This window comes from Salvelinus namaycush, chromosome 26, assembly GCF_016432855.1.
Source record: "Salvelinus namaycush isolate Seneca chromosome 26, SaNama_1.0, whole genome shotgun sequence".
In the NCBI taxonomy this organism is placed as follows: domain Eukaryota; kingdom Metazoa; phylum Chordata; class Actinopteri; order Salmoniformes; family Salmonidae; genus Salvelinus; species Salvelinus namaycush.
The window spans coordinates 13,540,958-13,567,550 of record NC_052332.1 but is presented as its reverse complement, the minus strand read 5'-3'; the positions used below and the strand labels follow the sequence as shown (position 1 = coordinate 13,567,550).

Sequence of the window (26,593 nt, the reverse complement as noted above, 5' to 3'; positions counted from 1 at the left end):
TAAATATTTGTATGAACATAACAAGATTCAACAACTGAGACATAAACTGAGCAAGTTCCACAGACATGTGACTAACATAAATGGAATAATGTGTCCCTGAACAAAGGGGAGGTCAAAAGTAACAGTCAGTATCTGGTGTGGCCACCAGCTGCATTATGTACTGCAGTGCATCTCCTCCTCATGGAATGCACCAGATTTGCCAGTTCTTGCTGTGAGATGTTACCCCACTCTGCCACCAAGGCACCTGCAAGTTCCTGGATATTTCTGGGGGGAATGGCCCTAGCCCTCACCCTCCAATCCAACAGGTCCCAGATGGGCTCAATGGCATTGAGATGCGGGCTCTTCGCTGGCCATGGCAGAACACTGACATTCCTGTCTTGCAGGAAATAATGCACAGAATGAGCAGTATGGCTGGTGGCATTGTCAGGATGAACCTGCAGGAGGGTACCACGAGGGAGGAGGATGTCTTCCCTGTAACGCACAGTGTTGAGATTGCCTGCAATGACAACAAGCTCAGTCCGATGATGCTGTGACACACCACCCCAGACCATGACGGACCCCCCACCTCGAAATCGTAACGTGTAACGCTCATTCCTTCGATGATAAACGCAAATCCGACCATCACCCCTGGTGAGACAAAACCACGACTCGTCAGTGAAGAGCACTTTTTGCCAGTCCTGTCTGGTCCAGTGACGGTGGGTTTGTGCCCATAGGTGACGTTGTTGCCGGTGATGTCTGGTGGGGACCTGCCTTACAACAGGCCTACAAGCCCTCAGTCCAGCCTCACTCAGCCTGTTGCGGACAGTCTGAGCACTGATGGAGGGATTGTGCGTTCCTGGTGTAACTCGGGCAGTTGTTGTTGCCATCCTGTACCTGTCCCACAGGTGTGATGTTCGGATGTACCGATCCTGTTCAGGTGTTGTTACACGGGGTCTGCCAATGCGAGGACGATCAGCTGTCCGTCCTGTCTCCCTGTAGCGCTGTCTTAGGCGTCTCACAGTACGGACATTGCAATTTATTGCCCTGGCCACATCTGCAGTACTCATGCCTCCTTGCAGCATGCCTAAGGCACGTTCACGCAGATGAGCAGGGACCCTGGGCATATTTCTTTTGGTGTTTTTCAGAGTCAGTAGAAAGGCCTCTTTAGTGTCCTAAGTTTTCATAGCTGTGACCTTAATTGCCTACCGTCTGTAAGCTGTTAGTGTCTTAACGACTGTTCCACAGGTGCATGTTCATTAATTGTTTATGGTTCATTGAACAAGCATGGGAAACAGTGTTTAAACTCTTTACAATGAAGATCTGTGAAGTTAATTCATAACAATCCAAATATCTTTGAAAGACAAGGTCCTGAAAAAGGGACGTTTCTTTTTTTGCTGAGTTTAGTTACCATTACTACTGTTTTAGCTGGATGACAGCCGTTGGTACTTAGGTAGTGTAAAGCATAGCACAGAGAATTTTCCACCTACCATTACTTGACGACACTTCCTCAATTCCCGACTTGGAAGACAACACGCGTCTTCTAAACTTCCATTGCTAGTTGCAGGTGGTTTGTTTGAATTTAGAAAAGGCTCCGTTATTAAATTATACATTTTTTTGCTGCCATCTTTGTTAGGTTATGTGTTACAGGTATTAGGGTTACCCTAATATTATCACAGATGAAAGGTGGAGTTATCATTTGGTATTATCATTGTAAAGTAAGAGGATTTGCAGCATCATATAGAGCTGGGGTAGCTACCCAATTACTTTTTCAGAAGGTTCGGACACACATTTGTTAGGTGGCAAAGGTTTGGATTGATATGGTCATTTATCGGTGTAGTAACAAACCCCCACCTCTTAAACCAATGCGCCTTCAAACTGTTTTGTTGGCTGAGAGAAAATGTTGCAGTGTTATAGCTAATTTCCTGCAATTCTACACATTGTTCCATGCCTTGTGTGGTTAAATCCATTTTAATTAAATCACTTTTTGACATCACTCCTTTTGATTTGAACCAAAACTTCCATTCATATTTGCCTTTTGTAGAAGTGCTCAGAAAGGTACTTTTTGGACCTGAATGCAAAAACATTCAAGAGATAAAGGTGCTGAAATTTGACCTATTTTGCACACCCTACAATACCATGAGACATCCATGGCTTGATCACTGGAAATATAAATGGTTGAGATTTGATAAAATCTAAAAGTTTACAAACAGTGTTGTCAAACTATATATCTTTTTTTTTCACCCAAAAAAACCTTTTAGAACCTTAAACGTCAATTATCTAAAACATTTGAATTTTTTTCATATTAACATATGATGTAGCTTAGAATCCATTTGTGTTGTCCCCGCCATTGGTTGACACACAACATGTTCTTGAATACAGGGTGGGTGTCATGTTTTGGCTGATAAATGTACTAAAATTGAAATAACATTTACATTTTAACTTTCAAATGGTACCACATCAGAGAATGTTGACTTGAATGGGAATATCTGTTTTAAATTATACTGTCAATCCTCCATAGGAAACCTATTGAAATCATAGAAATATAGATACTAGAATAGGCATAACCATTTAAGTTGACATTCGACATTGGGTGGACCGGCGGCCTTCTTTGTGGTAGTAATTAGAAGTAAAAATGACAATGGTGTATCAGCTAAATTGCAGTGGTCTGAATGATCGGTCCATTCTATTAATTATATATCTATGATTGAAATGACATCCACCCTGTAGCTAGTTATTTCATTGTTTTGATGTCTTCACTATTATTCTACAATGTAGAACATAGTACAAATACAGAAAAACCCTTGAATGAGTAGGTGTGTCCAAACGTTTGACTGGTACTGTATATATGTGCTCCTTATCTTTCAGTGATGGGGTCATAATATTTTGTAGCTTAAACAGTTCAAAAGTTGAGGCCAGAAACCGCTCTGTTTATTACAACCGCATCTAGCGACTACCTATGAACCAAGTGCTATTTTAACCTAAACTAAATTAGAGCCACTGAATACGTCGATTGGCACGTGTGTTTTTCTGTTGCTGATTAGAGAAACAAGATAGAAGTGTTGGAGGTGTGTTTCCTGACCTATCCTGAATTTGGTTAATGATGATTGTCCACCATGAGACACTGTAGATGTGGAAGCCTATTTCACTTCCTCAAAATCCTCAGAATGAATCTAAGATAACTCAATAAATCTGTAATTAATTTAGATGTTTTTGCTGAGGATGTTTTAGTTGCACAATTTTACATCTAACTAAGGTGTTTGGTGCAGTATTTTTCAAGTAAAACATTTGTGTGTTGTCTTACAGTATGTAAACAAAGTCGGAGCTGCTGGGCGGGTCTGTCTCACTGTCTATGCTATTGGATAGAGAGCAATCACTGCATCTGTTCACCCCATGTTAGTGGGAAAATGGACATCATCAAATCAAAACCCAACCTTCGTTTACACTTCGATCACACCGACAGCATCATTGCGTTTTGGTACACCAGAATTACATTCATTTCCAATGAAACGCTGCGTTTGCCTTGCAGCATTGCGTTGCAGAGGCAGTTGCAGTGTGTTCTGTGTGGTGCACATGTTGGATTTATAGAACGCATACGTCAAACTGTATGCGTAGACGGCTTGACAGAAATGGTAGGAGAAGGTGAATGTTGAACTTTTGTTGCATACATATCCAGATGATGCTCCGTACTCGTTTGCGCAATGACGCTGTCAGTATGATCGACGCGTTACCCGTTGTGACGCATGGATGTTCCAAACACCATTTTAGACAAGACGGACTAGATGACCAAAATTATCCTATTTACACTTCACTTTGTAGTACATTTTGACACTAGAATAACGGTTTCTGACTCATATCGATGCCACATAGGTCGTTTTCAAAGGCACTCGTTGCTTTTTAAAGGCAGCTGCTCTTTAAAGTGTCAAATAGCATATTATTTCACGTTAACATGGAATTTTGATCTAGAATTGCAATTAAGTAAACTAGCCTTATCCTAACTGAACTATTTTTATCTCTTTTATCCTTTGCCTTTCACAGTGATGCGGTTAACAAAACCCACTCTCTTCACTAACATGCCAGTGACATGTGAAGATCGAGACCTCCCAGGTAAGCATCTTGATTTATTTTACTGCCAACATGTAGTAGAGTTGTATAATCTTTATTAGGCCTATCCAATTTTCTTTGCAGCTGTAATTCAAAATAAATGGCATAGGCGTATCAATATAGAACAGAGAAAAGCTAAAAAGACTTGAGTCAATAAGTATTCGACCCCTTTGTTATGGCAAGCCTAAATAAGTTCAGGAGTGAAGATTTGCTTAACAAGTCACATGAAAAGATGCGTGGACTTTGAATGACTACCCCATCTCTGTACCCCACACATACAATTATCTGTAAGGTCCCTCAGTCGAGTAGTGAATTTCAAGCATAGATTCAATCACAAAGACCAGGAAGGTTGTCCAATGCATCGCAAAGAAGGGCACATTTTGGTAGATAGGTAAAAAAAAAAAAGGATATCCCTTTGAGCATGGTGGAGTTATTCATTAAGCTTTCGATGGTGTATCAATACACCCAGTCACTACAAAGATACCGGCATCCTTCCGGAGAGAAAGAAAATCGCTTAGGGATTTCACCATGAGGCCAATTAAAACAGTTAGAGTTTAATGGCTGTGATGGAAAAGAACTGAGGATGGACAACAACATTATAGTTACTCCACAATACCCACCGAGCACATTTGGTTCCTTGAAAGTTTTGGGAACTTACGTTTTTGGTTTCGCATTGGATCTGGGAATGAAGCCATACGTTTCCTGACCGGTAAAATGTTAAACTTTGCAGGTTTTATTAACGTTCTGAGAAAAGTAAATGATAGGTTATTTGAAGGTAATTATGTTTCACTATGACTTTTAATAACACTGCTAGCTTAGGTTAAGTGTTTTGAACTCCAAGCAGAGATATGACACACGAATGTATTTGCTTTGGCATTAATCATGCAAACACATTTATTTTTTAATGTGGCACGGTGTCAAGTGAGATTCAAACCTATGATCTTCTGTTCTATAGCCTTGGAATTAGTCCACGAGGATGGAGCTAGTATGCCATGTTTATTTTTTTTACTCATGCGAAACTGTTCAGTTTAGTCTATTCAAACAGACCCCATTTCAAAGGAAACAAGCACTCATTAAGATCAGGTGTGGCCAATTAGTGGCGTGGCCAACACACCTGAACACACTCAACAATATAGAGGACAGAAAAAGTTTTGTTGATGCTGAGAACGGAATGTATATGTTTTAAATAACATTAGTAACATTCTAAGAAGGTTTTCTTGTGGTTTTTATGGAAAGTGTTTTTTAATGTTCTGAGAACATGACTTTAAATGGAACCATGAGGAAACCTGTAGAAAATGTTATGCTGAAGTACGGAAATGTCCACTATTGGAGAACATTCCCAGTGTCAAACCAGTTGCAGAACATTCCTAGAACATTACCCAAATTTAAATGAGATGCAACCATGTTTGAACTTTTAGGAAACGTTCTGTTAAAGTAATGAAATACCAAGAAAATAATGTTTGTTTTGTCAAGTTCCTTAAATGTGCTGAGAATATTCTAAAGCCAAACAGCTATCCTGCACCATTCCCAGAAATTTGTGGGAAGGATGTATGCTAAATAACCATAGCACAACCATACTCTCACCAAGCTCTAAGAAACATGGTTCTCAAAACATTATGTGCTAGCTGGGTACTAACCTAAATGACAGAGTGAAAAGAAGGAAGCCTGTACATAATAAAAAATATTCCAAAGCATGCATCCTGTTAGCAATAAGGCACTAAAGTAATACTGCAAAAAACGTTACAAAGAAATGAACTGTTTGTCCTGAATACAAAGAGCTATGTTCGGGGCAAATCCAAAACATCACTGAGTACCACTCTTCATATTTTCAAGCATGGTGTTGGCTGCGTCATGTTATGGGTATACTTGTCATAAGCAAGGACTAGGGAGTTTTTTTAGGATATAAAGAAACTGAATAGAGCTAAGCACAGGCAAAATCCTAGAGGAAAAACTTAGTTAAGTCTGCTTTCCAACAGACACTGGGAGACATTCACCTTTCAGCAGAACAGTAACTTAAAACACAAGGCTAAATATACACTGGAGTTGCTTACCAAGACAACATTGAATGTTCCTAGTTACAGTTTTGACTGAAAGGTAGACTCCGCTAAATGACGTTGCCATGAGCAGCACCGCAGATATTGCCATGAGCGAGATGCAAGACTTCGCTCTCACACAGTCATACACAGTATCTGTGCATGTGCACGCTTCGCTTCACTCTGTTACAGCGTGGTAGGCATGGGACCAAAATGGTTGAGAAGTTTAGCCACGTGCTTCAACGCTCTTAGTTGTTGCTGTTTACTCTGTGCACCTACGTAATATCTTTGAGTCTACCTTTAAATTGTCTTGAAAATCTATGGCAATACATGAAAATGGTTGTCTAGCAATGATCAACAATCAACTTGACAGAGCTTGAAAAGTTTTAAAAAGAATAATGGGCAAATATTGTACAATCCAGGTGTGCAAAGCTCTTAGACTTAACCCAAAAGGACTCACAGCTGTAATCGCTGCCAAGGTGATTCTAACATGTATTGACTCGGGGTTGAATACTTATCTAATCAACATATATTAGTGTTTTACTGTGTTAGAAGTTTTCTCCCACTGACAGAGTATTTTGTGTAGATCGTTGACATATGACAATTCAATCCATTTTAATCCCACTTTGCAACACAACAAAATGTGGAAAAAGTCAAGGGTTGTTATTACTTTCAGAAGGCACGGTGTGTATATATATTTATTATATATTATAATGTCAAGCTCACAGTGAGCCTATGGTAAAAACATTGATGTAGTGCTATTTAAATCCACGGCCCATACCACCACATTCACATGTCATGTTTCTCTTTGAAATCAGTATCACTCAGACAGAAAAACAGATGCCGGACTCTACATTTCACGACCCATGGGTACATAATTTATGACAAAACTGCACGCAATCCTATATTCATAGGATTGATATGCAACTTTTCAGTGAAATGCAACTTTTCAGTGATATTCATTCATATGCCCCTGTGATATGCAACTTTTCAGGGAAGTTAGGAACCAATATACACAAGGCTATTTTTTTCAAACAGAAATTTGCATCCTGTAGCACAAACTCAAAAAGGTTCTGGGACACTGTAAAGTCCATGGCGAATAAGAGCACCTTCTCCCAGCTGCCCACTGCACTGAGTCTAGGAAACACTGTCACCACCGATAAATCCACGATAATTGAGAATTTCAATAAGCATTTTTCTACGGCTGGCCATGCTTTCTACCTGGCTACCCCGACCCCGGTCAACTGCCCTGCACCCCCCACAGCAACTCGCCCAAGCCTCCCCATTTCGCCTTCACCCAAATCCAGATAGCTGATGTTCTGAAAGAGCGGCAAAATCTGGACCCCTACAAATCAGCCGGGCTTGACAATCTGGACCCTCTCTATCTACAATTATCTGCCGAAATTGTTGCAACCCCTATTACTAGCCTATTCAACCTCTCTTTCGTATTGTCTGAGATCCCTAAAGATTGGAAAGCTGCCGCGGTCATCCCCCTCTTCAAAGGGGGAGACACTCTAGACCCAAACTGCTACAGACTTATATCTATCCTACCCTGCCTTTTCTAAGGTCTTCAAAAGCCAAGTTAACAAACTGATCACCGACCATTTCGAATCCCACCGTACCTTCTCCGCCCCACCTCAGCCACGCTCAAGGTCCTAAACGATATCATAACTGCCATCGATAAGAGACAATACTGTGCAGCCGTATTCATCGACCTGGCCAAGGCTTTCGACTTTGTCAAGGCAGTGTCTATGGGGGTGCAACAGGGTTCAATTCTCGGGCCGACTCTCTTCTCTGTATACATCAATGATGTCGCTCTTGCTACTGATGATTCTCTGATCCACCTCTACGCAGACGACACCATTATGTATACCTCTGGCCCTTCTTTGGACACTGTGCTAACTAACCTCCAGATGAGCTTCAATGCCATACAACTCTCCTTCCGTGGCCTCCAGCTGCTCTTAAATGCAAGTAAAACTAAATGCATGCTCTTCAATCGATCGCTGCCCGCACCTGCCCGCCCGTCCAGCATCACTACTCTGGACGGTTCTGACCTAGAATATGTGGACAACTACAAATACCTAGGTGTCTGGTTAGTCTGTAAACTCTCCTTCCAGACCCAGATTAAGCATCTCCAATCCAAAATTAAATCTAGAATCGGCTTCCTATTTCGTAACAAAGCATCCTTCACTCATGCTGCCAAACATACCTTTGTAAAACTGACTATCCTACCGATCCTTGACTTCGGCGATGTCATTTACAAAACAGCCCCTAACACTCTACTCAATAAATTGGATGCAGTCTATCACAGTGCCATCCGTTTTGTCACCAAAGCCCCATATACTACCCACCACTGCATCTGTACACTCTCATTGGCTGTCCCTCGCTTCATACTCGTTGCCACACCCACTGGCTCAAGGTCATCTACAAGTCTTTGCTAGGTAAAGCCCCGCCTTATCTCAGTTCACTGCTCACCATAGCAGCACCCACCCGCAGCACGAGATCCAGCAGGTATATTTCACTTGTAACCCCCAAAGCCAATTCCTCCTTTGGCCGCCTTCCAGTTCTCTGCTGCCAATGACTGGAACGAACTGCAAAAATCGCTGAAGCTGGAGACTCATATCTCCCTCACTAACTTCAAGCACCAGCTGTCAGATCAGCTCACAGATCATTGCACTTGTACATAGCCTATCTGTAAATAGCTCATCCAACTACCTCATCCCTATACTTTATTTATTTGTTTATTTTGCTCCTTTGCACCCCAGTATCTCTACTTGTACAGAAGATGAACGTGCATCTATCACTCCAATGTTTAATTGCTATATCGTAATTACCTCGCCACTATGGCCTATTTTATTGCCTTACCTCCCTTATCTTACCTCATTTGCACACACTGTATATATATATTTGTTCCTACTGTATTATTGACTGTATGTTTGTTTATTCCATGTTTAACTCTGTGTTGTTGTATGTGTCGAACTGTTTTGCTTTATCTTGGCCAGGTCGCAGTTGTAAATGAGAACTTGTTCTCAACTAGCCTACGTGGTTAAATATAGGTGAAATAAATAAATAAAAATATGTATGTTAACCCTTTACACTTTTTGGAATTGGCCTATATGGACGTGACTGTTTCTTACAGAAGAAATATGAAACGCATATGCATAACCATGGTAGCAATTGAAAGGGAACAGTTTGGAGATTATGCAAAATTGATTAGACTGAAGCTGACGACACAACCGTTCACAAGACTGAATCCAAACATTACACTGATTTTATGTGCATTTTATATTTACTGTACTTTTCACTGCATTTGTTGTTAATTCAATTTGAAAATACTCTGGATCCATTCAGTAGCATGATAAGAATATTCCTGGAAAATGTGTAGGTGCAACATAAGACAGGGTTTGGGTGAAAGGACTAACTGGTGTCTCCAAGTGGCCACACCTCTCCAAGGTGTGCACAATTCTTAAATAATTTCAATGCACTTTTATGACTCAACTATAAGGGGCTTTTTTGAGCTCTCCCAGCTGTGCTGTTGAGGAACTACAGCAAGCACACTTGTAGTTGTTTTGAACACAACCCTGCATCCCAGCCATCACACAATTACTGTTGTTTACGCAACCCAAAAACGGCCCATTATAAATCACAATCTAGGTCAGGTGGACATCATTTGAAAGCTTGTTCTATTGTCAACATGACTAGCTAAGTTTTATAGAAATTTGTATGATAGTGTTAGGTTTTCACAAGGCAATTCAGGTAAACAGATCATTTTGGTGCGCATAGAGTGCATTCAGGTGCATGTGCTGCAGTTAATTTTCTTCACAGACAAACAGGCTCATTCTGTTCAGAATAACCCATGGTATGACGCCATGTCATCTTGTAACTGTACGTCAAACGGTAATCATAAACATTGGCATTGCATGTGATATGAGTTTTATGATATGGAAATGTGGAGTATATATTTGGAGTCACGGGTGTTTGGCTTGCTTGTATGACATCACAGCAGTATTTATTATAATCCTCAACGTCTCATCTTTCAAAATACATTGAGCCCTTTTAATTTACAGCATTTCCCTCGCTCAGTCAAATGTTTAGCGAAAGTTGCCTAAATAGCGGGAGGGATGGGGGGGATCTTGTCGCACGCGGTGCTCAAGTTCAAACCATACAGCATGAAGCCTGATGTCATGTATAGCGTATTACGGTACAGCCACTGCGTTACAATTTTAAGTGTTTATCATTGCCCAAATAGGGCATTTCCAACCTGTATACGGGTACGAGTGTAAAGGACTACCAACAGAACGTGTAAATCAGCTAGCTTTCCTTTTACTGGGGTTAAGCCTCTAGTTAAAATTCCAGGCATGACGACAGTAAAATGAATTGAGCCAATTCGTTCGTTAACCTCTAAAATTCTGTCGTTATTCACATTATGTGCAGGACAACAATCGTGTCCCCATGAGTAGGGCAGACGTATCACATCTCTCAGCTGAAATGACAGAACGTGAGACAGGTTGAATAGGATAATTCCTCGGCTCCCATGAAGCTAGGAAAGTGGCTACTGAGACCAGTGACAATCATAATCCAGAAGTAAACTCTGAGGTTATAAGGGACCCCGAAGGTGGTGCAACTCTCTACGGAATACAAAAGAAGGCAGCCAAACATCAATGCTGGCCTTCATTCGAACAATCCGGAATCATCAAACACCCAAGCGGCCCAGGGTACCAAGCGCCCCATCAGAGTCTGGAGTTAGGTCACCTGCAGAAAGAACGGCTGATATGGAGGATGTACACTACCGTTCAAAAGTTTGGGGTCACTTCGAAATGTCCTTGTTTTTGAAAGAAAAGCCATTTTTTTTGTCCATTTTTAAAATAACATCAAATTGATCAGAAATACAGTGTAGACATCCTTAATGTTGTAAATGACTATTGTAGCTGGAAAGGGCAGATTTTTTTATGGAATATCTACATAGGCATACAGAGGCCCATTATCAGCAACCATCACCCCTGTTCCAATGGCACATTTTGTTAGCTAATCCAAGTTTATCATTTTAAAAGGCTAATTGATCATTAGAAAACCCTTTTGCAATTATGTTAGCACAGCTGAAAACGGTTGTACTGATTTAAAGAAGCAATAAAACTGGCTTTCTTTAGACTAGTTGAGTATCTGGAGTGTCAGCATTTGTTGGTTCGATTACAGGCTCAAAATGGCCAGAAACAAAGAACTTTCTTCTCAAACCCGTCAGTCTATTCCTGTTCTGAGAAATGAAGGCTATTCCATGCGAGAAATTGCCAAGAAACTGAAGATCTCGTACAACGCTCTGTACTACTCCCTTCACAGAACAGCGCAAACTGGCTCTAACCAGATTAGAAAGAGGAGTGGAAGGCCCCGGTGCACAACTGAGCAAGAGGACACGTGCATTACAGTGTCTAGTTTGAGAAACCGATGCCTGAGAAACCGATGCCTCACAAGTCCTCAACTGGCAGCTTCATTAAATAGTAGCTGCGAAACACCAGTCTCAACGTCAACAGTGAAGAGGCGACTCCGGGATGCTGGCCTTCTAGGCAGAGTTCCTCTGTCCAGTGTCTGTGTTCAGTTGCCCATCTTAATCTTTTATTTTTATTGGCCAGTCTGAGATATGGCCTTTTCTTTACTATTCTTGTCAGCTATTGACAAAGTGGATACTAGGAAATTTCAACGGAAAACCTCTTGAGGCAGATGAGAGAACAGGATCTTTCATTGAAAAAAGCCCTGAAGTCTGGTCTGAATGATGACAGACGTATATTTACAGCACTGAGAAATAAGGCGGTAAGGAATATATATATAAAAAAAAAAGAGAAGACAAAAAAAGCAAAAGCAGAGTTATTTTTTAGAGGGATCAATGACGCAAAAGGAAATGGCAAACTAACAGAGGCTGAATTATCCTGAATTAAAGGTTAATGGGATTCTAATTCAAGACTCCGATTTCATATCCACCACTAACATTTATGTTTGACTGTCAGGGAACTGGCTCAAAGATTTTCAACCATAGATAGTAATAAACCAATATTCAGAATTCCTGAAGTCTCAGCGTCAGCAGTGGACAGTATTATTAGCTTCTTCTGGAGCTCTAGAACAAAATATGGATTTGGTCTTGACACTGTATTCCCCTATTGTACATTTAGTTAATCTGTCCATCAAATATGGGTTCTTCCCCAGTGCTTGGAAATCTGCTGCAGTGATACCTGTTTTATATCTGGTGACCCAACACTGGTGGAAAATTACCAACCTACAAGCATTCTTCCAGTGCTATCAAAAGTAGCTGAAAGATGGGTGGCTGATTATCTGACTGATCACCTCATTCAGGGCAACTTCATACATCAAATGCAATTTGGATACAGAACTTACCATTCTACCGAAACAGCCAATTGCTATTTTCTGGAGTGCATTAAATCTAAACTGAACATAGGTGCTGAGGTCGACGCAGTCTTTTTGGATTTTAAAAAGGTCTTTGATACTGTGAATCATGAGGTCCTCCTATCCAAACTATCCTCCCTTAATGGATAGTTATTAGTTGGATGTATTCCTATCTGACAAACAGAAGTCAAAGGCTGCGTTTGGGGGACACTGTCGGACTCTCTTTACTATAACATTGGGGTCCCACAAGGGTCAATATTAGGCCCCCTTCTCTTTACCATCTATATAAATGATCTTCCACTTGCTTGCCACAAGTTAACATGCAGACGATACAGTTCTGTATGTACACTCAAAAAATAGACAACTAGTTGTTAACAAGTTAACTGAAGCTACGGTACATGCTTCTACATGGATTACTAATTCTTGCCTGCATTTAAATATCGACAAGATTGTTTGTATGTACTTCTCTAAGAAATCCATTGATTCTTCCCAACGAGCTGTTCTTGTTCATGGGGAGAATCTGAAAGTTGTCTAACTTCAGGTATCTCGGTGTCATTTTGGACTCCTAACTCGACAATTTAAGAAATGTGAAGAAGGTGGTGAATACGGTCAAGTTTGGATTATCCAACTTCAGGTTTATAAGACCTTTCCTTCCTCAGCCTCGTGTTTAAGATCCTGCATGGTCTTGCCCCTCCACCTCTATGCCGGCATATCATGCTCAAGGAAAGCACCTCCAGGATAACAAGGGCAGTAACTAGAGGGGAATGCGTTGTCCCATTTTGACTCAGTAAAATCGGTCAATGCAATGCCCATGGACTTGAGAAACTGCACTGATTATTGTATTTTTAAATTGAAATTGAAAACATGGCTCAAATCTATCCAAACCTGTACACATGAGGTATCTGTGGTTCCTCATATGTAAGACAACAGCTGATGATGGTGTTGTTGTTAGATTGATATATTATTGGATGTACTGTATTTTGTATTGTTTTAGTGAGTATTGGTATAGTGTGCTGTGTAAAGGCACTTACCTGCCCAGGGACTATGGGTGCACATTAGCTTTTGGCTAACCCCAGCACATTTACATGGATGTAGTGATATTGATGTTGATAAATATGCATTGTCCCCCGAAGATAATTTACAGTGTTTTTCATTTTGGAGGCCTGCCACCTGCAATGTGAGCACTGGGCTGGTAACCCAACGCCACGGAACCCATAAATCACAGTGACACTCCTGGATAGGGACACTATTTATACCAGGGTGGAGAAATGAAATGAAGGCAGAGCCGTAAATCAAGATGAACGACTAGAACACTATATTTCAGAGACAGAAAATAAATTGTGATCATTTTTATGCCACCCAGCTCTCGTATCTTCCACACTGCTCCTCTGAAGGCAGCCTTTTACTCAGAGATTTAGAATATTGACGTTGATCATCAATACTTAATTGACAAAACTAACATGATGGGAAATATGATGATACTTGACTATTGTGTGTGTGCGTGCATTCAACAGGAGATTTGTTCGGTCGGCTCATGAAGGAGGACCCATCCACTATTAAAGGATCAGAGGCTTTAATGCTGGGAGAGATGCTCACGCTACCTCAGAACTTTGGGTAATAAACACTACAACAACAGCCCTTTGAACCCTTTTACGTATATAGAACAGGATGAAACATCTAGAGAAGCACACACAACTAGCTTTTAACATTCAGTTTACACTGAATGTACAAAACATTTAGAACACCTTCCTAATATTGCCCTGAGAACAGCAATTTGTCGGGGGAATGGACTCTACAAGGTGTCGAAAGCGTTCCACAGAGATGCTGGCCCATGATGACTCCAATGCTTCTCACAGTTGTGCCAAGTTGGCTGGATGTCCTTTGGGTGGTGGACCATTCTTGAAACACATGGGGAAACTGTTGAGTGTGAAAAACCCAACAGCGTTGCAATTCGTGACCCCTTGACTTTTTCCAATGACATCGCCCTTCTGCATCTGTGGTGAAAGGTAGCAGAGCTAGAGCGGTATTTGTCAGACCATGCGACATCCCAAAAATCAGGGATTCTCACAAAAACGTCTGTAGCGTCCAAACGGTTTGGCCTAGAAACCAATCGATTGAATGCTGAGACTCTCATGAACACAATGGTGTTCTCCATTTTTGATAGTGGAAGTATACAGTGCATTTGGAAAGTATTTAGACCCCTTGACTTTTTACACACTTTTTTACATTACAGCCTTATTTCTAAAATGTATCAATCTACACACAATAATACCCCATAATGACAAAGCAAAAATGTTTTTTTTGTTGCTAATTTCTAAAAACTTTAACTGAAATATCACATTTACATAAGTATTCAGACCCTTTACTCAGTACTTTGTTGAAGCACCTTTGGCAACGATTACAGCCTTGAGTTTTCTCTCCAGAGATGTTCGATCGGGTTCAAGTCCCGGCTCTGGCTGGGCCACTTGAGGACATTCAGAGACTTGTCCCAAAGCCACTCCTGCGTTGTCTTGGCTGTGTGCTTAGGGTCGTTGTCTTGTTGGAAGGTGAACCTTCGCCTCAGTCTGAGTTTCTGAGTGCTCTGGAGCAGGTTTTCATCGAGGATCTCTCTCTACTTTGCTCTGTTCATCTTTCCCTCGAACCTGACTAGTCTCCCAGTCCCTGCCTCTGAAAAACATCCCCATAACATGATGTTGACACCACCATGCTTCCTCCAGACATGACGCTTGGCATTCAGGCCAAAGAGTTGAATCTTGGTTTCATCAGACCAGAGAATCTTGTTTCTCATGGTCTGAGAGTCCTTTAGGTGGCTTTTAAGTAAACTCCAAGCGGGCTGTCATGTGCCTTTTACTGAGGAGTGGCTTCCATCTGGCCACTCTACCAGACACGCCTGATTGGTGGAGTGCTGCAGAGATGGTTGTCCTTCTGGAAGGTTCTCCCATCTCCACAGAGGAACTCTGGAGCTTTGTCAGAGTGACAATTGGGTTCTTGGTCAACTCCCTGACCAAGGACCTTCTCCCCCAATTGCTCAGTTTGGCAGGGTGGCCAGCTCTAGGAAGAGTCATGGTGGTTCCAAACTTCTTCCATTTAAGAATGATGGAGGCCACTGTGTTCTTGGGGACCTTCAATGCTGTAATCAAGTTGTGGAAACATCTAAAGGATGATCAATGGAAACAGGATTTACCTGAGCTCAATTTTTAGTTTCATAGCAAAGGGTCTGAAAATGTATGTAAATAAGGTATTTCTGTTTTTTATTTTTAATACATTTGCACACACACAAAAAAAACTTTTCACTTGGTCATTATGGGGTATTGTGTATAGATTGATGAGGAAACAAATGTATTTAATCCATTTTAGAATAAGGCTGTAACGTAATAAAATATGAAAAAAGTCAAGGGGTCTGAATACTTTCCGAATGCACTGTATATGAAGATATATACCATACATGAATCATTTTCACTGAAAAGAAACGTGTTGTTTCTGGTCTTCAGTGGGCATTGTTTTTGTGTGTAGTCCGTTGTCTTTGTGTGTGACACTTGCGTAATAACTTTCCTCTGCACAGAAATATCTTCCTTGGCGAGACCTTCTCGAGTTACATTAGTGTGAACAATGACAGCAGCCAGTTGGTCAAGGACATACTAGTAAAGGTACAATACAGATTTACATCAATCCAATGGAAACATCTTTCATCTCTGATGAATCCACTTGTCCTATTCACACTCCTTTCAAGTGAAATCCCTCTTTTTTTTTGTCATGTCTTACAGGCAGACCTGCAGACAAGCTCTCAGAGGTTAAACCTATCAGCGTCCAACAACGCCGTCACAGAGCTGAAGCCTGAGTCCTGCATTGATGATGTCATCCACCATGAAGTCAAAGAGATTGGGACTCACATGTACGTTTTCTTTTCTGACATGGAGTCAATCTGGAATGACACCCTATTCCCCATATAGTACCCAGCTTTTGATCAGTGCTCTATATAATTCTGGGAAAAGGGTGTCACTCGAGACACAGCTATGGGGCAGATGTACATCAACACATCTGCAAAGATGCATAGGAGTTAATTTGAGTGCTAAAATGCAAAGAATTTGTGTCTCTACTCCAGCTTGGTTTGTGCAGTCAGTTATACCACACAGGCCGGAGAGAAGCTGTACTTCAGGAAGTTCTTCAAATTTCAGGTGAGCTTCAAAGCATCCTTTATTTGAACTCTCCCATTCCCCCTCACTGAGTTATATTGGAAGAGCAGACCTCAACCCTGAACAATGTCACTATTCCACGTCTGCTAAGTAACTAAAATGTCAATGTAAAAAGGCAATAGCACACAAGTTTTGGCTTTCGACTACCGAACAATCTCACTACCTACTATCCTCAGTCTCAGACGGGGATCTACTCTGAGTCACACAATGAAACTAAATCCAACTTCTCCAGTAATACTTTTTTGTATAAGATATACCGACTGTTTTAAATCAAATTTGTTGGCTCATGGATTTAAGTATTTTTCTGTTACCAGAGATAAATGGCTATATTTTCTAATGTTGTGAAGGAAGATTTTTTTTTTTATGGCTGTTGAATGGAGGAATCGTTTGAGAAATTATTTGAGACATTTGCATCATTTAGCTTGCAATGTATTCTCAATCAGGTTCTGAAGCCGCTCGACGTCAAAACCAAGTTCTACAATGCAGAGGTATGTTTGTTTCTCTCTTTCTCCCAGCTGCACTGTTTTATTACCTGTACCAAAACAATGACAAATACAGTTACCAGCTTATTCAACTTTCCACCGTTGTCAACATACTTTAGCTATCTTCACTCATACATAGTCACATCTTTTCTCCATAAATTTCCACTATCAATTCAGCAATTGGTTTTTAATTTGACATAAAAATTGTTTGCTGTATGTCATGTTTCATTCCATGGTCAGGCATTTTCCATTGGTGACACATATAGTAAAATTTGCTTATTTTCTCTCATAGTACTGTTTCATTCGCTAGAGCATCAGAAGTATTGTCACTTTCATTTGACATGTAACCTTCATTTGTTTGTCTCTTGTGTTTTTATTTTCCCCATTAGAGTGACCTCAGTTCCGTGGTAATAGTTTTTTCTGTTTTCACTGCTCTTAACCCTCGCTTTCTTAATCATTTTTGTTGCAGCAATGTCTGTCTCTCTTTTTCTGTAGCCAATGTGCAAGAGCAAAGGCAAAATAATTAAAAGGCATGCATGGACGTTAACACGCTATTGTGGGGAATAAAAGTCTGTAGAAAACTCAATGGTACATTAGCCTGGCTGATGCGAGGGAGAGCTGTGACACACTGCTCTGAACAAGAGGCCGTTGATGGTACAATATTTGCACAGAAATTGGCTTGAGCTTTGATTGGGTCTCAAGTTTTTCTTTTTTTTCTGGGGGGTTGAGACCTTTAGTTGTTTGGATTTGAAAATCCAACAGTTGTATTGGAAGGGGGCAGTGATCGGGAGCTGTGTGAGGCTGTCCATGTGGGTGTTTGAGTGAGAAAGACATGGAGGAGAACCAATCAGTAAAAAAGCACAGGCCCCTTCAATATCAACGCATCATGCCGACAACATCAAAATAACCTTTCCAGACTGTGAAGTCAGGAAGATTTCAAGTTTGGCTTCAGCCGGACTAGAAAGTGATTACTTTTCGCAAGGAAATCAGAGGTATCATGCTGCATTAATAAAGGTCCATGAAATGCTTTTTCCACTGTTTTGCCGTTGCTCTGACTTTTCCTCTTCAATGCTTTTTCCCTCTTGCTAACTCATCTCTCACAGGACTTTCGCAGCCCTAGACAAAATTGGTGTAGGGCTGTGAAATGGCACCCTATTCCCTATATAGTTCACTACTTAGGGCTCTGGTCAAAAGTAGTGCACTATAGTGAATAGGGGGCTATTTCAGACCAAGCCTGGGTCTGTATGATTGTAGTGGGGTTTCCATTTCTACAGTTCTTTTGAAGGATTGGATTCAGAATGTAGATTTGGATGACATCTCTGATGTAAAGGGCTGTACGTTTTAATGATGTTTGTGGAGTTGGTGATTTATGAATCTGATTTTGTAAATGTATATGTTTATTTCACTCTTTAACTGAAAAACTCTTTCAAGAGTCCAAATAGATCTGATCAAGTGAAACATTGTTCACATAAACCTATGGCCAAAAATAGCTGCACTACATTGGGTATAGGGTGCTATTTGAGATGTGTCAGATCTGAGGGTTTGGGTTGGGTGGATGACTGGTCAGGCTCGGCATGGGAGATGGGAAGTAGAGGTGCTCTGCTCTGTAACAATAACCCCAATCTGTCAGTCTGGCAGAATGTTTCTGTCTGTGGTCCCTACTTAATCACTAGCCTTTGGATTAAAGGCATGAACTAATCTCGGAGCACTCCTCTGTTCAGTTCAGTACTAATCCACTCCTCAAAGGTAAACTGAGCAGACTTTTGAACTCCATTTGGGCCCCACTGGTTGATTTTTTATAGGACTGACAAAGAAACAAAAACCCTGTCTTACTGGGGTTCTAATAAGTAACATTTAAGACACATTCATACAGTACATGCCTAAGTTATACAGGTACTTTGTGGTGTTTTCTAGATTCTACCTGTATATATTACATGTTTGCAGAAAACTGTGACACACACTAGGCCTAAATTAAATCTACAATATCACCTTGACTGGCCAATATAAGTACATTGAAAGGGGATTGAAGTCGAAGTGCTGCCCAGTTAGATCCTTTGAGGTGTTCCTCTAGTTAGTATTGGTGTCTAACGTTAGCGCCGACCCAGACAGACGAGGTGTTCCTGGAGGCCCAGATCCAGAACATCACCACGTCGTCCATGTTCATGGAGAAAGTGTCCCTGGAGCCCTCCATGATGTACAATGTCGCCGAGCTCAACACCGTGGAGACAGAGGACGAAGGGTAAGGGAGACACACACACACAAACACACACATTTGTTTTGATTGTACAGTAAAAAGGCAGTACAATAAAGAAAAGGGGAACTAACGAGTTTCTAGTGTCAATACTTTTAGTGTTATTTTACTGCTTTTTTTTGTTAAAACATTTAGAAAGTGAAAGCTGTATGACTATTCTGATTTGGAAACTATGCTGCTTACAAAATACAGCATTCACTTGGCCAGGTTTTGTCCGTGTAGCTGAAGACGCCCCCACTATATGTCAAAGGTAATAGGTTTTCAGACTTCTCCACCCTGACTGTGTTCCAGAACGTCTACATTTGGGAAGATGTCTTACTTGCAGCCCATGGACACGCGCCAGTACCTCTACTGTCTGAAGCCCAAGCCAGAGTTTGCAGAGAAGGCGGGCGTCATCAAGGGTGTGACGGTGATCGGCAAACTGGACATTGTGTGGAAGACCAACTTAGGAGAAAGAGGAAGGCTGCAGACAAGCCAGCTACAGAGAATGGTACCAGTACATTATCAGTTACAGTATATGATTCCTAGTCACAGTATACAATATGGTTGTTGCATAACGGGACATTCTCAGTCTCAATGCTGTGTTTGTCTTTGTGGTTATTTGTTGAGTGGTGGTGATGATGTTGAGTGGTGGTGTTGATGCTGTCATTGTTCTTGTCAGTCATACCTGGGCAGTTGCCAAATGTGCCCCTTCGGAGAATTACAATGAAAATAGCATAGCTCAAGATGATGATTGTATTCGCAGCATTGACGAAAGCTCAGCCTTCAACACCATAGTACCCTCCAAGCTCATCATTAAGCTTGGGGTTCTAGGCCTGAACCACGCCCTGTGCAACTGGGTCCTGGATTTTCTGACGGGCCTTGCCCAGTTGTTGAAGGTAGGAAACAACACCTCCACTTTGCTGATCCTCAACACAGGGGCCCCACAAGTGTGTGTGCTCAGGCCCCTCCTGTACTCTCTGTTCACCCATACGTGGCAACGCAGGCCTCCAACACAATCATCAGGTTTGCAGACGACACAACATTAGTAGGCCTGATTACCAAAAATGATGAGACAGCCTACAGGGAGGAGGGTAGGGCCCTGGCGGAGTGGTGCCAGAAAAATAACCTCAACGTCAACAAAACGAAGGAACTGATCGTGGACTACAGGAAACAGCAGAGGGAGCACGCCCCTATCCACATCAACGGGACCACAGTGGAGAAGGTGAAAAGCTTCAAGTTCCTCGGCGTACACATCACTGACAATCTGAAATGGTCCACCCACACAGACCGTGTGGTGAAGAAGGCGCAACAGCGCCTCTTCAACCTCAGGAGGCTGAAGAAATTTTGCTTGGCTTCTAAGACCCTCACAAACTTTTACAGATGCACAATTGAGAGCATCCTGTCGGGCTGTATTACCGCGTGGTATGGCAACTGCACCCTCCGCAACCGCAGGGCTTTCCAGAGGGTGGTGCGGTCTGCCCAACGCATCACCGTCGCATGCCCGACAGCACCCAATGTCACAGGAAGGCCAAAAAGATCGTCAAGGAGATCAACCACCCAAGCAACAGCCTGTTCATCCCTCTACCATCCAGAAGGTGAGGTCAGTACAGGTGCATCAACGCTGGGACTGAAAGACAGCTTCTATCAAGGCCATCAGACTGTTAAATAGCCATCACTAGCCGGCTACCACCTGGTTACTCAACCATGCACCTTAGAGGCTGCTGCACTATACACATTTAACCTTTATTTAACTAGGCAAGTCAGTTAAGAACAAATTCTTATTTACAATGACGGCCTACCGGGGAACAGTGGGTTAACTGCCTTGTTCAGGGGCAGAACGACAGATTTTTACCTTGTCAGCTCGGGGATTCGATCCAGCAACCTTTCGGTTACGCTCTAACCACTAGGCTACCTGCCACCCCTAAACATGGAATCACTGGTCACTTTAATCATGTTTACATACTGTTTTACTAATTTCATATGTATATACTTTATTCTATCCTACTATATTTTAGTCAATGCTCATCTGACATTGCTCATCCTAATATTTATATATTTCTTAATTTCATTATTTTAATTTAGATTTGTGTGTATTGTTGTAAATTGTTATATACTACTGCACTGTTGGAGCTAGGAACACAAGCATGTCGCTACACCCGCAATAGCATCTGCTAAATATGTGTATGTGACCATTAAAATTTGATTTGAATTTATTCTCAATTAGGTAATGCAGTCATTCTACCTGTTTTCTAAATTGGCCTACAATTGCATCAAAAATTGCGTACCAACCAAACGACCACCCCAAAAAGCGGAAAATTAACAAAATACAGAACACAGTGCAATCTAAAGTGACCTAAACCATGGTCCCAGATGATGCCCTTCTTGTTAGCCTAACATGAAGAAAATCGGTCCAAAATTGTAGATGGTAAATCCGAAAAATGTATGTACCAACGTTTCGGTCTCAGTCGACCTTCGTCAAGGTAATATTTTTCCCTCTGTTCGCCGCCAGGCTCCAGGTTACGGAGACGTCAGGCTATCACTGGAGATGATCCCAGACACTGTCAACCTAGAGGAACCCTTCGACATAACCTGTAAAATCACCAACTGCAGGTATAGTCATACAGACTCCTTAAATATTATTGTACACCAGGGTTGGGGTATATAGCGTTTCAATTCACTTGACTGAATTCAATTAAAAATGAATTGAAATGGAATTGACCTCAACTCTGATATACGCATGTACTGATCTTTATATGCTTTAGTCAACTCCCCTGTCGGTCATTGTCATGCCATTTCATTCATGTACAAGAAGGAATGACAACCGAGTCAGATGGCTTGGTTAAAGAACATACCGATGTGTAACCAGGCTGGTTGCGTGTGTTGTTGCAGTGAGAGGACCATGGACCTGGTGCTGGAGATGTGTAACACCTGCTCCATCCACTGGTGTGGTGTATCAGGGAGACAGCTAGGCAAAGTCAGCCCCAGTGCCTCACTCGCTTTGCCCCTCAAACTCCTCTCCTCTGTCCAGGGACTGCAGGTATTTCTAAAGTTATTCACGTTATAATACTTGGTAACACTTAGGTTAAAGCAGAGAGGTATCAAGCTTTAATACTTGTCACAAGCATGTAATACAATATTTGTTTTGTCTTTTAATAACAAGGCTTATAATATGTTATGTCCCTCGATCCATAACATTTTCAACTGCCTCAAACTGGCTGTTATTTAGTGTGTGGTCATTGTGAGATGATTAAATGATATTGTAAGGCCTTACCATTTTATTGAGATGTTTAACAAATGCCCCACTTAACTTTTCCCAAAAATAAAAATGGCATCTGAAAAATGAAAAAGTTGCAATATTATAGCAAAAAGAATGTCCTCAAGCCTCCAGTAAAGAGAGATACACAACTTCTCATGGATTATGGCTGAACTTTGCCTCTTATCTTCCCCAAGAGGCTAAAATCTGTTGATTAGGTCACTAGCTGTTGAACTAAGTTTGCTGTAGTATTTAAGCAAGAAGGTCCACTTTTCAAAGTTTTATTTTCTCGCTCGCCTTGACAATAAATTCATGAAACATTCAATTGGCCTAAATGGGGTCATACATGCTCATGACAAGTTTTACAATGCATTGTAACTGCATCACAATGCATTATACCTGGATGCTTTTATAGTGTTACCCACAAAGCATGTATGACCCTTTATGATGTCTTATTATAGCCAAGGCTTATTATTATGTTACGTCTCACTTTGACTGTTAATAGTTAAAATATATTGCTGATAATAACCATAACTAATTACCATTTGCTTGTATTTCAGAGTATATCCGGCCTGAGACTAACCGACACATTTCTGAAGAGAACGTATGAATACGATGACATTGCACAGGTGTGTGTGGTCTGTCCATACATGAGCCGGGAGAGCTAAGACCTTTCCAGACCCTTCTAGAACCCAGCACTATAAATCTCAAATCTCCATGGACCAACTTCCAAACTCTGCACCTATACTATCACCTTACAGTACACACCCCAAGGTTATCATGTTTTAACAGATGTTATGTTTTTAAGTTTTCTTTGCAAAAAAAAATCTGGATTTTAAATGAATGTTCATTTAAATGTGAATAAAAGCAGTAATTTAATCCATGGTTGGTTGTGCTTTCACTATAAAAACATGTATGGTGCACTATATACAGTGCTTTCGGAAAGTATTCAGACCCCTTGGCTTTTTATTAGGTTACATCCGTATTCTAAAATTTTATTTTTTCTACAATCTACACACAATACCACATAATGACAAAGCAAAAAAAGATATTTTGAATTTGAATTTACATAGGTATTCAGACCTTTTACTCAGCACTTTTTTTAAGCACTTTTGGTGGCGATTGCAGCCTTGAGTCTTCTTGGGTATGATGCTACAAGCTTGGCACACCTGTGTATGGGGAGTTACTCCCATTCTTCTCTGCAGATCCTCTCAAGCTCTGTCAGGTTGGATGGGGAGCATTGCTGCACAGTTATTTTCTGTTCTCTCCAGAGATGTTCAATCGGGTTCAAGTCCAGGCTCTGGCTGGGACACTCAAGGACATTCAGAGACTTGTCCCGAAGCCACTCCTGCGTTCTATTGGCTGTGTGCTTCGGGTCGAACCTTCGCCCCCCAGTCTGAGGTCGTGCGTGCTCTGGAGCAGGTTTTCATCGAGGATCTCTCTGTACCTTGCTCCGTTCATCTTTCCCTCGATCCTTACTAGTCTCCCAGTACCTTCACTGAAAAACACCCCCACAGCCTGATGCTGCCACCACCATGCTTCACCGTAGGGATGGTGCCAGGTTTCCTCCAGACGTGATGTTTCGCATTCAGGCCAAAGAGTTGAATCTAGGTTTCATCAGACCAGAGAATCTTGTTTCTCATGGTCTGAGTCCTTTAGGTGCCTTCTGGCAAACTCCAAGCGGGTTGTTATGTGCCTTTTAAAGAGGAGTAGCTTCTGTCTGGCCACTCTACCATAAAGGCCTGATTGGTGGAGTGCTGCAGAGATGGGTGTCCTTCTGGAAGGTTCTCCCATCTCCACAGAGGAACTCGAGAGCTCTGTCAGAGTGACCATTGGGTTCTTGGTCACCTCCCTGACCAAGGCCCTTCTCCCCTGATTGCTCAGTTTGGCAAGGCGGCCAGCTCTTGGAAGCCCTTTCCCAGAACTACTCATTCAAGGGTTTTTCATTATTTTTACTATTTTCTACATTGTAGAATAATAGTGAAGACATCAAAACTAGGAAATGACACATATGGAATCATGTAGAAACCAAAAAAGTGTTAAACAAATCAAAATATTTTTTAGATTCTTCAAAGTAGCCACTCTTTGCCTTGACAGCTTCATACACTCTTGGCAGCTTTGCACACTCAAGGTACTGTACAAATCTGCCTCTGAAGCGATTTCATTATATGATTTCACAACAAGACTTTCAACAGAAATCAATTGCAATACATTTTATTGAGACATATTTTTGGGAAAAACATTATGCTGCTTTGTTTTACAAGCATATTCATTAGCTTGTCTGACACATATCAGATGGAAGAGCATGCAAAATCAACAAGACTGAATGAGTCTTATACTAGCTATCAACATTGCTTCAGCTATGTCAAATGAAACTGAAAAAAAATGGAAATGGCATTGACATGTGTGTTTGCTATGGTTGTAAATACAGGGGTGTTGGGCTGCAGACACTACATACTTTCAAGGACACGTTCATTTATCTTCAATTTAGCAGTCAGATAATTGCTATCGAAAGCAATGCTAGAATTCCACATGATCAAGGCTTAGGGGCTTTGTTTGACCCAACAGAAACTATAGCAAAATATTTGGTACAAAAATAACGGTTTTAACATGGTAGAATAGAAAACAATGTAACCGTTCTGTCGTGTGTAACTGTCATGTAATCATGAGAAAAAGGATACATGCTCCCTGTTCAAATACTTCACACATGCATCCTTTATCCCTTTCAGTCCTTCCTTAATAATAATTTCTTCCCTTTCACTACATCCTTAATTCCTTCCTCCCTTTCACACCTTCCTTAATTCCTTCCTCCTTTCTCTAATCCCCTTTCGCACCTTTCTTAATTATTTTCTCCCTTTCACTCCTTCCTTAATTCCTTCATCCCTTTACTCTCATTCCTTAACTCCTTCCTCAATTTCTCCCCTTCCTTAATTCCTTCCTCCCTTTCCCTCAAGGCAATTACTACAAGCAATATTAATAAATCAAATCCTGGGGCCAGTACTTGCAGGTGCAATGTTACAGAACGTTAACATAGAACTGTATTATGTAGAATAGGGAATTGTATCAGCTCTATTCATTTAATTTTTATCTGGTTTCCTCTCACTGAATACACCCCTGCATTCTCCTACATACAATTTTGTTGGATCAGTGAAATCTTTCAGAGGACCAAAGGATCTGTAATTCAGTATAGGAACAGGGCAATGGTAGGACATTGCTACTACAGCACAATATACAAACACAATAGAAAAACACAAATCCATTTGGAATAATCCTTGTTCTGATAATTCTTAATTTCTTCTTTCTCTCTCTCTTCTTTTTTGTGTATTAGTATTGTACTGTTAGACATTTACTGCACTGCTGGAGCTAAAAACCAAGCATTTCGCTGCACCTGCTTTAACATCTGCTAATCTGTGTACATGACAAATACACTTTATTTAATTTGGGTCTCTAGGACTGTGCATAATGTTTGGTGGAAATGTATTTGAAACTAATTGGGTGTCTTGAATGTGTTTCAAACTCTGTTTCCTGATTGGGTATCATCTATACTGAACAAAAATATAAAATACAATTTAATAGATTTTACTGAGTTACAGTTCATATGAGAAAATCAGTCAATTGAAATAGATTCATGAGGCCCGTCTATGGATTTCACATGACTGGGAATACAGATATGCATCTGTTGGTCACATATACCTTAAAAAAATAGGCTTCATAATGGACCTCAGGATCTCGTCACATTATTTTTGTGCATTCAAATTGCCATCTAAAAAATACAATTGTGTTTGTTTTCCGTAGCTTATGTCTGCCAATACCATAACCCCACCGCCACCATGGAGCACTCTGTTCACAATGTCGACATCAGCAAACCGCTCGCCCACACGTTGCCATACACGTGGTCTGCGGTTATCAGGCCGATTGGACATACTGCC

At 41.1% G+C, this 26,593-nt stretch overlaps 1 protein-coding gene across 3 annotated transcripts in view; it reads left to right on the top strand.

Annotated features, from left to right (window-relative positions):
* Positions 1-23,543, top strand: part of LOC120021687 (trafficking protein particle complex subunit 13-like) — a 31,373-nt gene extending 7,830 nt beyond the window's left edge. For 2 of the 3 annotated variants that reach the window (XM_038965523.1, XM_038965521.1), the window contains 12 exons: positions 4,015-4,083; positions 14,018-14,117; positions 16,066-16,150; positions 16,268-16,395; positions 16,606-16,678; positions 17,140-17,184; positions 17,568-17,585; positions 19,284-19,417; positions 19,721-19,919; positions 21,921-22,021; positions 22,301-22,448; positions 23,225-23,543. In XM_038965523.1, coding sequence (XP_038821451.1) covers positions 4,015-4,083; positions 14,018-14,117; positions 16,066-16,150; positions 16,268-16,395; positions 16,606-16,678; positions 17,140-17,184; positions 17,568-17,585; positions 19,284-19,417; positions 19,721-19,919; positions 21,921-22,021; positions 22,301-22,448; positions 23,225-23,332 — 1,208 coding nt within the window. In that variant the 3' untranslated portion in view covers positions 23,333-23,543. The remainder of the gene's footprint in view (positions 1-4,014; positions 4,084-14,017; positions 14,118-16,065; positions 16,151-16,267; positions 16,396-16,605; positions 16,679-17,139; positions 17,185-17,567; positions 17,586-19,283; positions 19,418-19,720; positions 19,920-21,920; positions 22,022-22,300; positions 22,449-23,224) is intronic. The other variant, XM_038965522.1, reaches the window with a different exon arrangement.
* Positions 23,544-26,593: the final 3,050 nt, after the last annotated feature.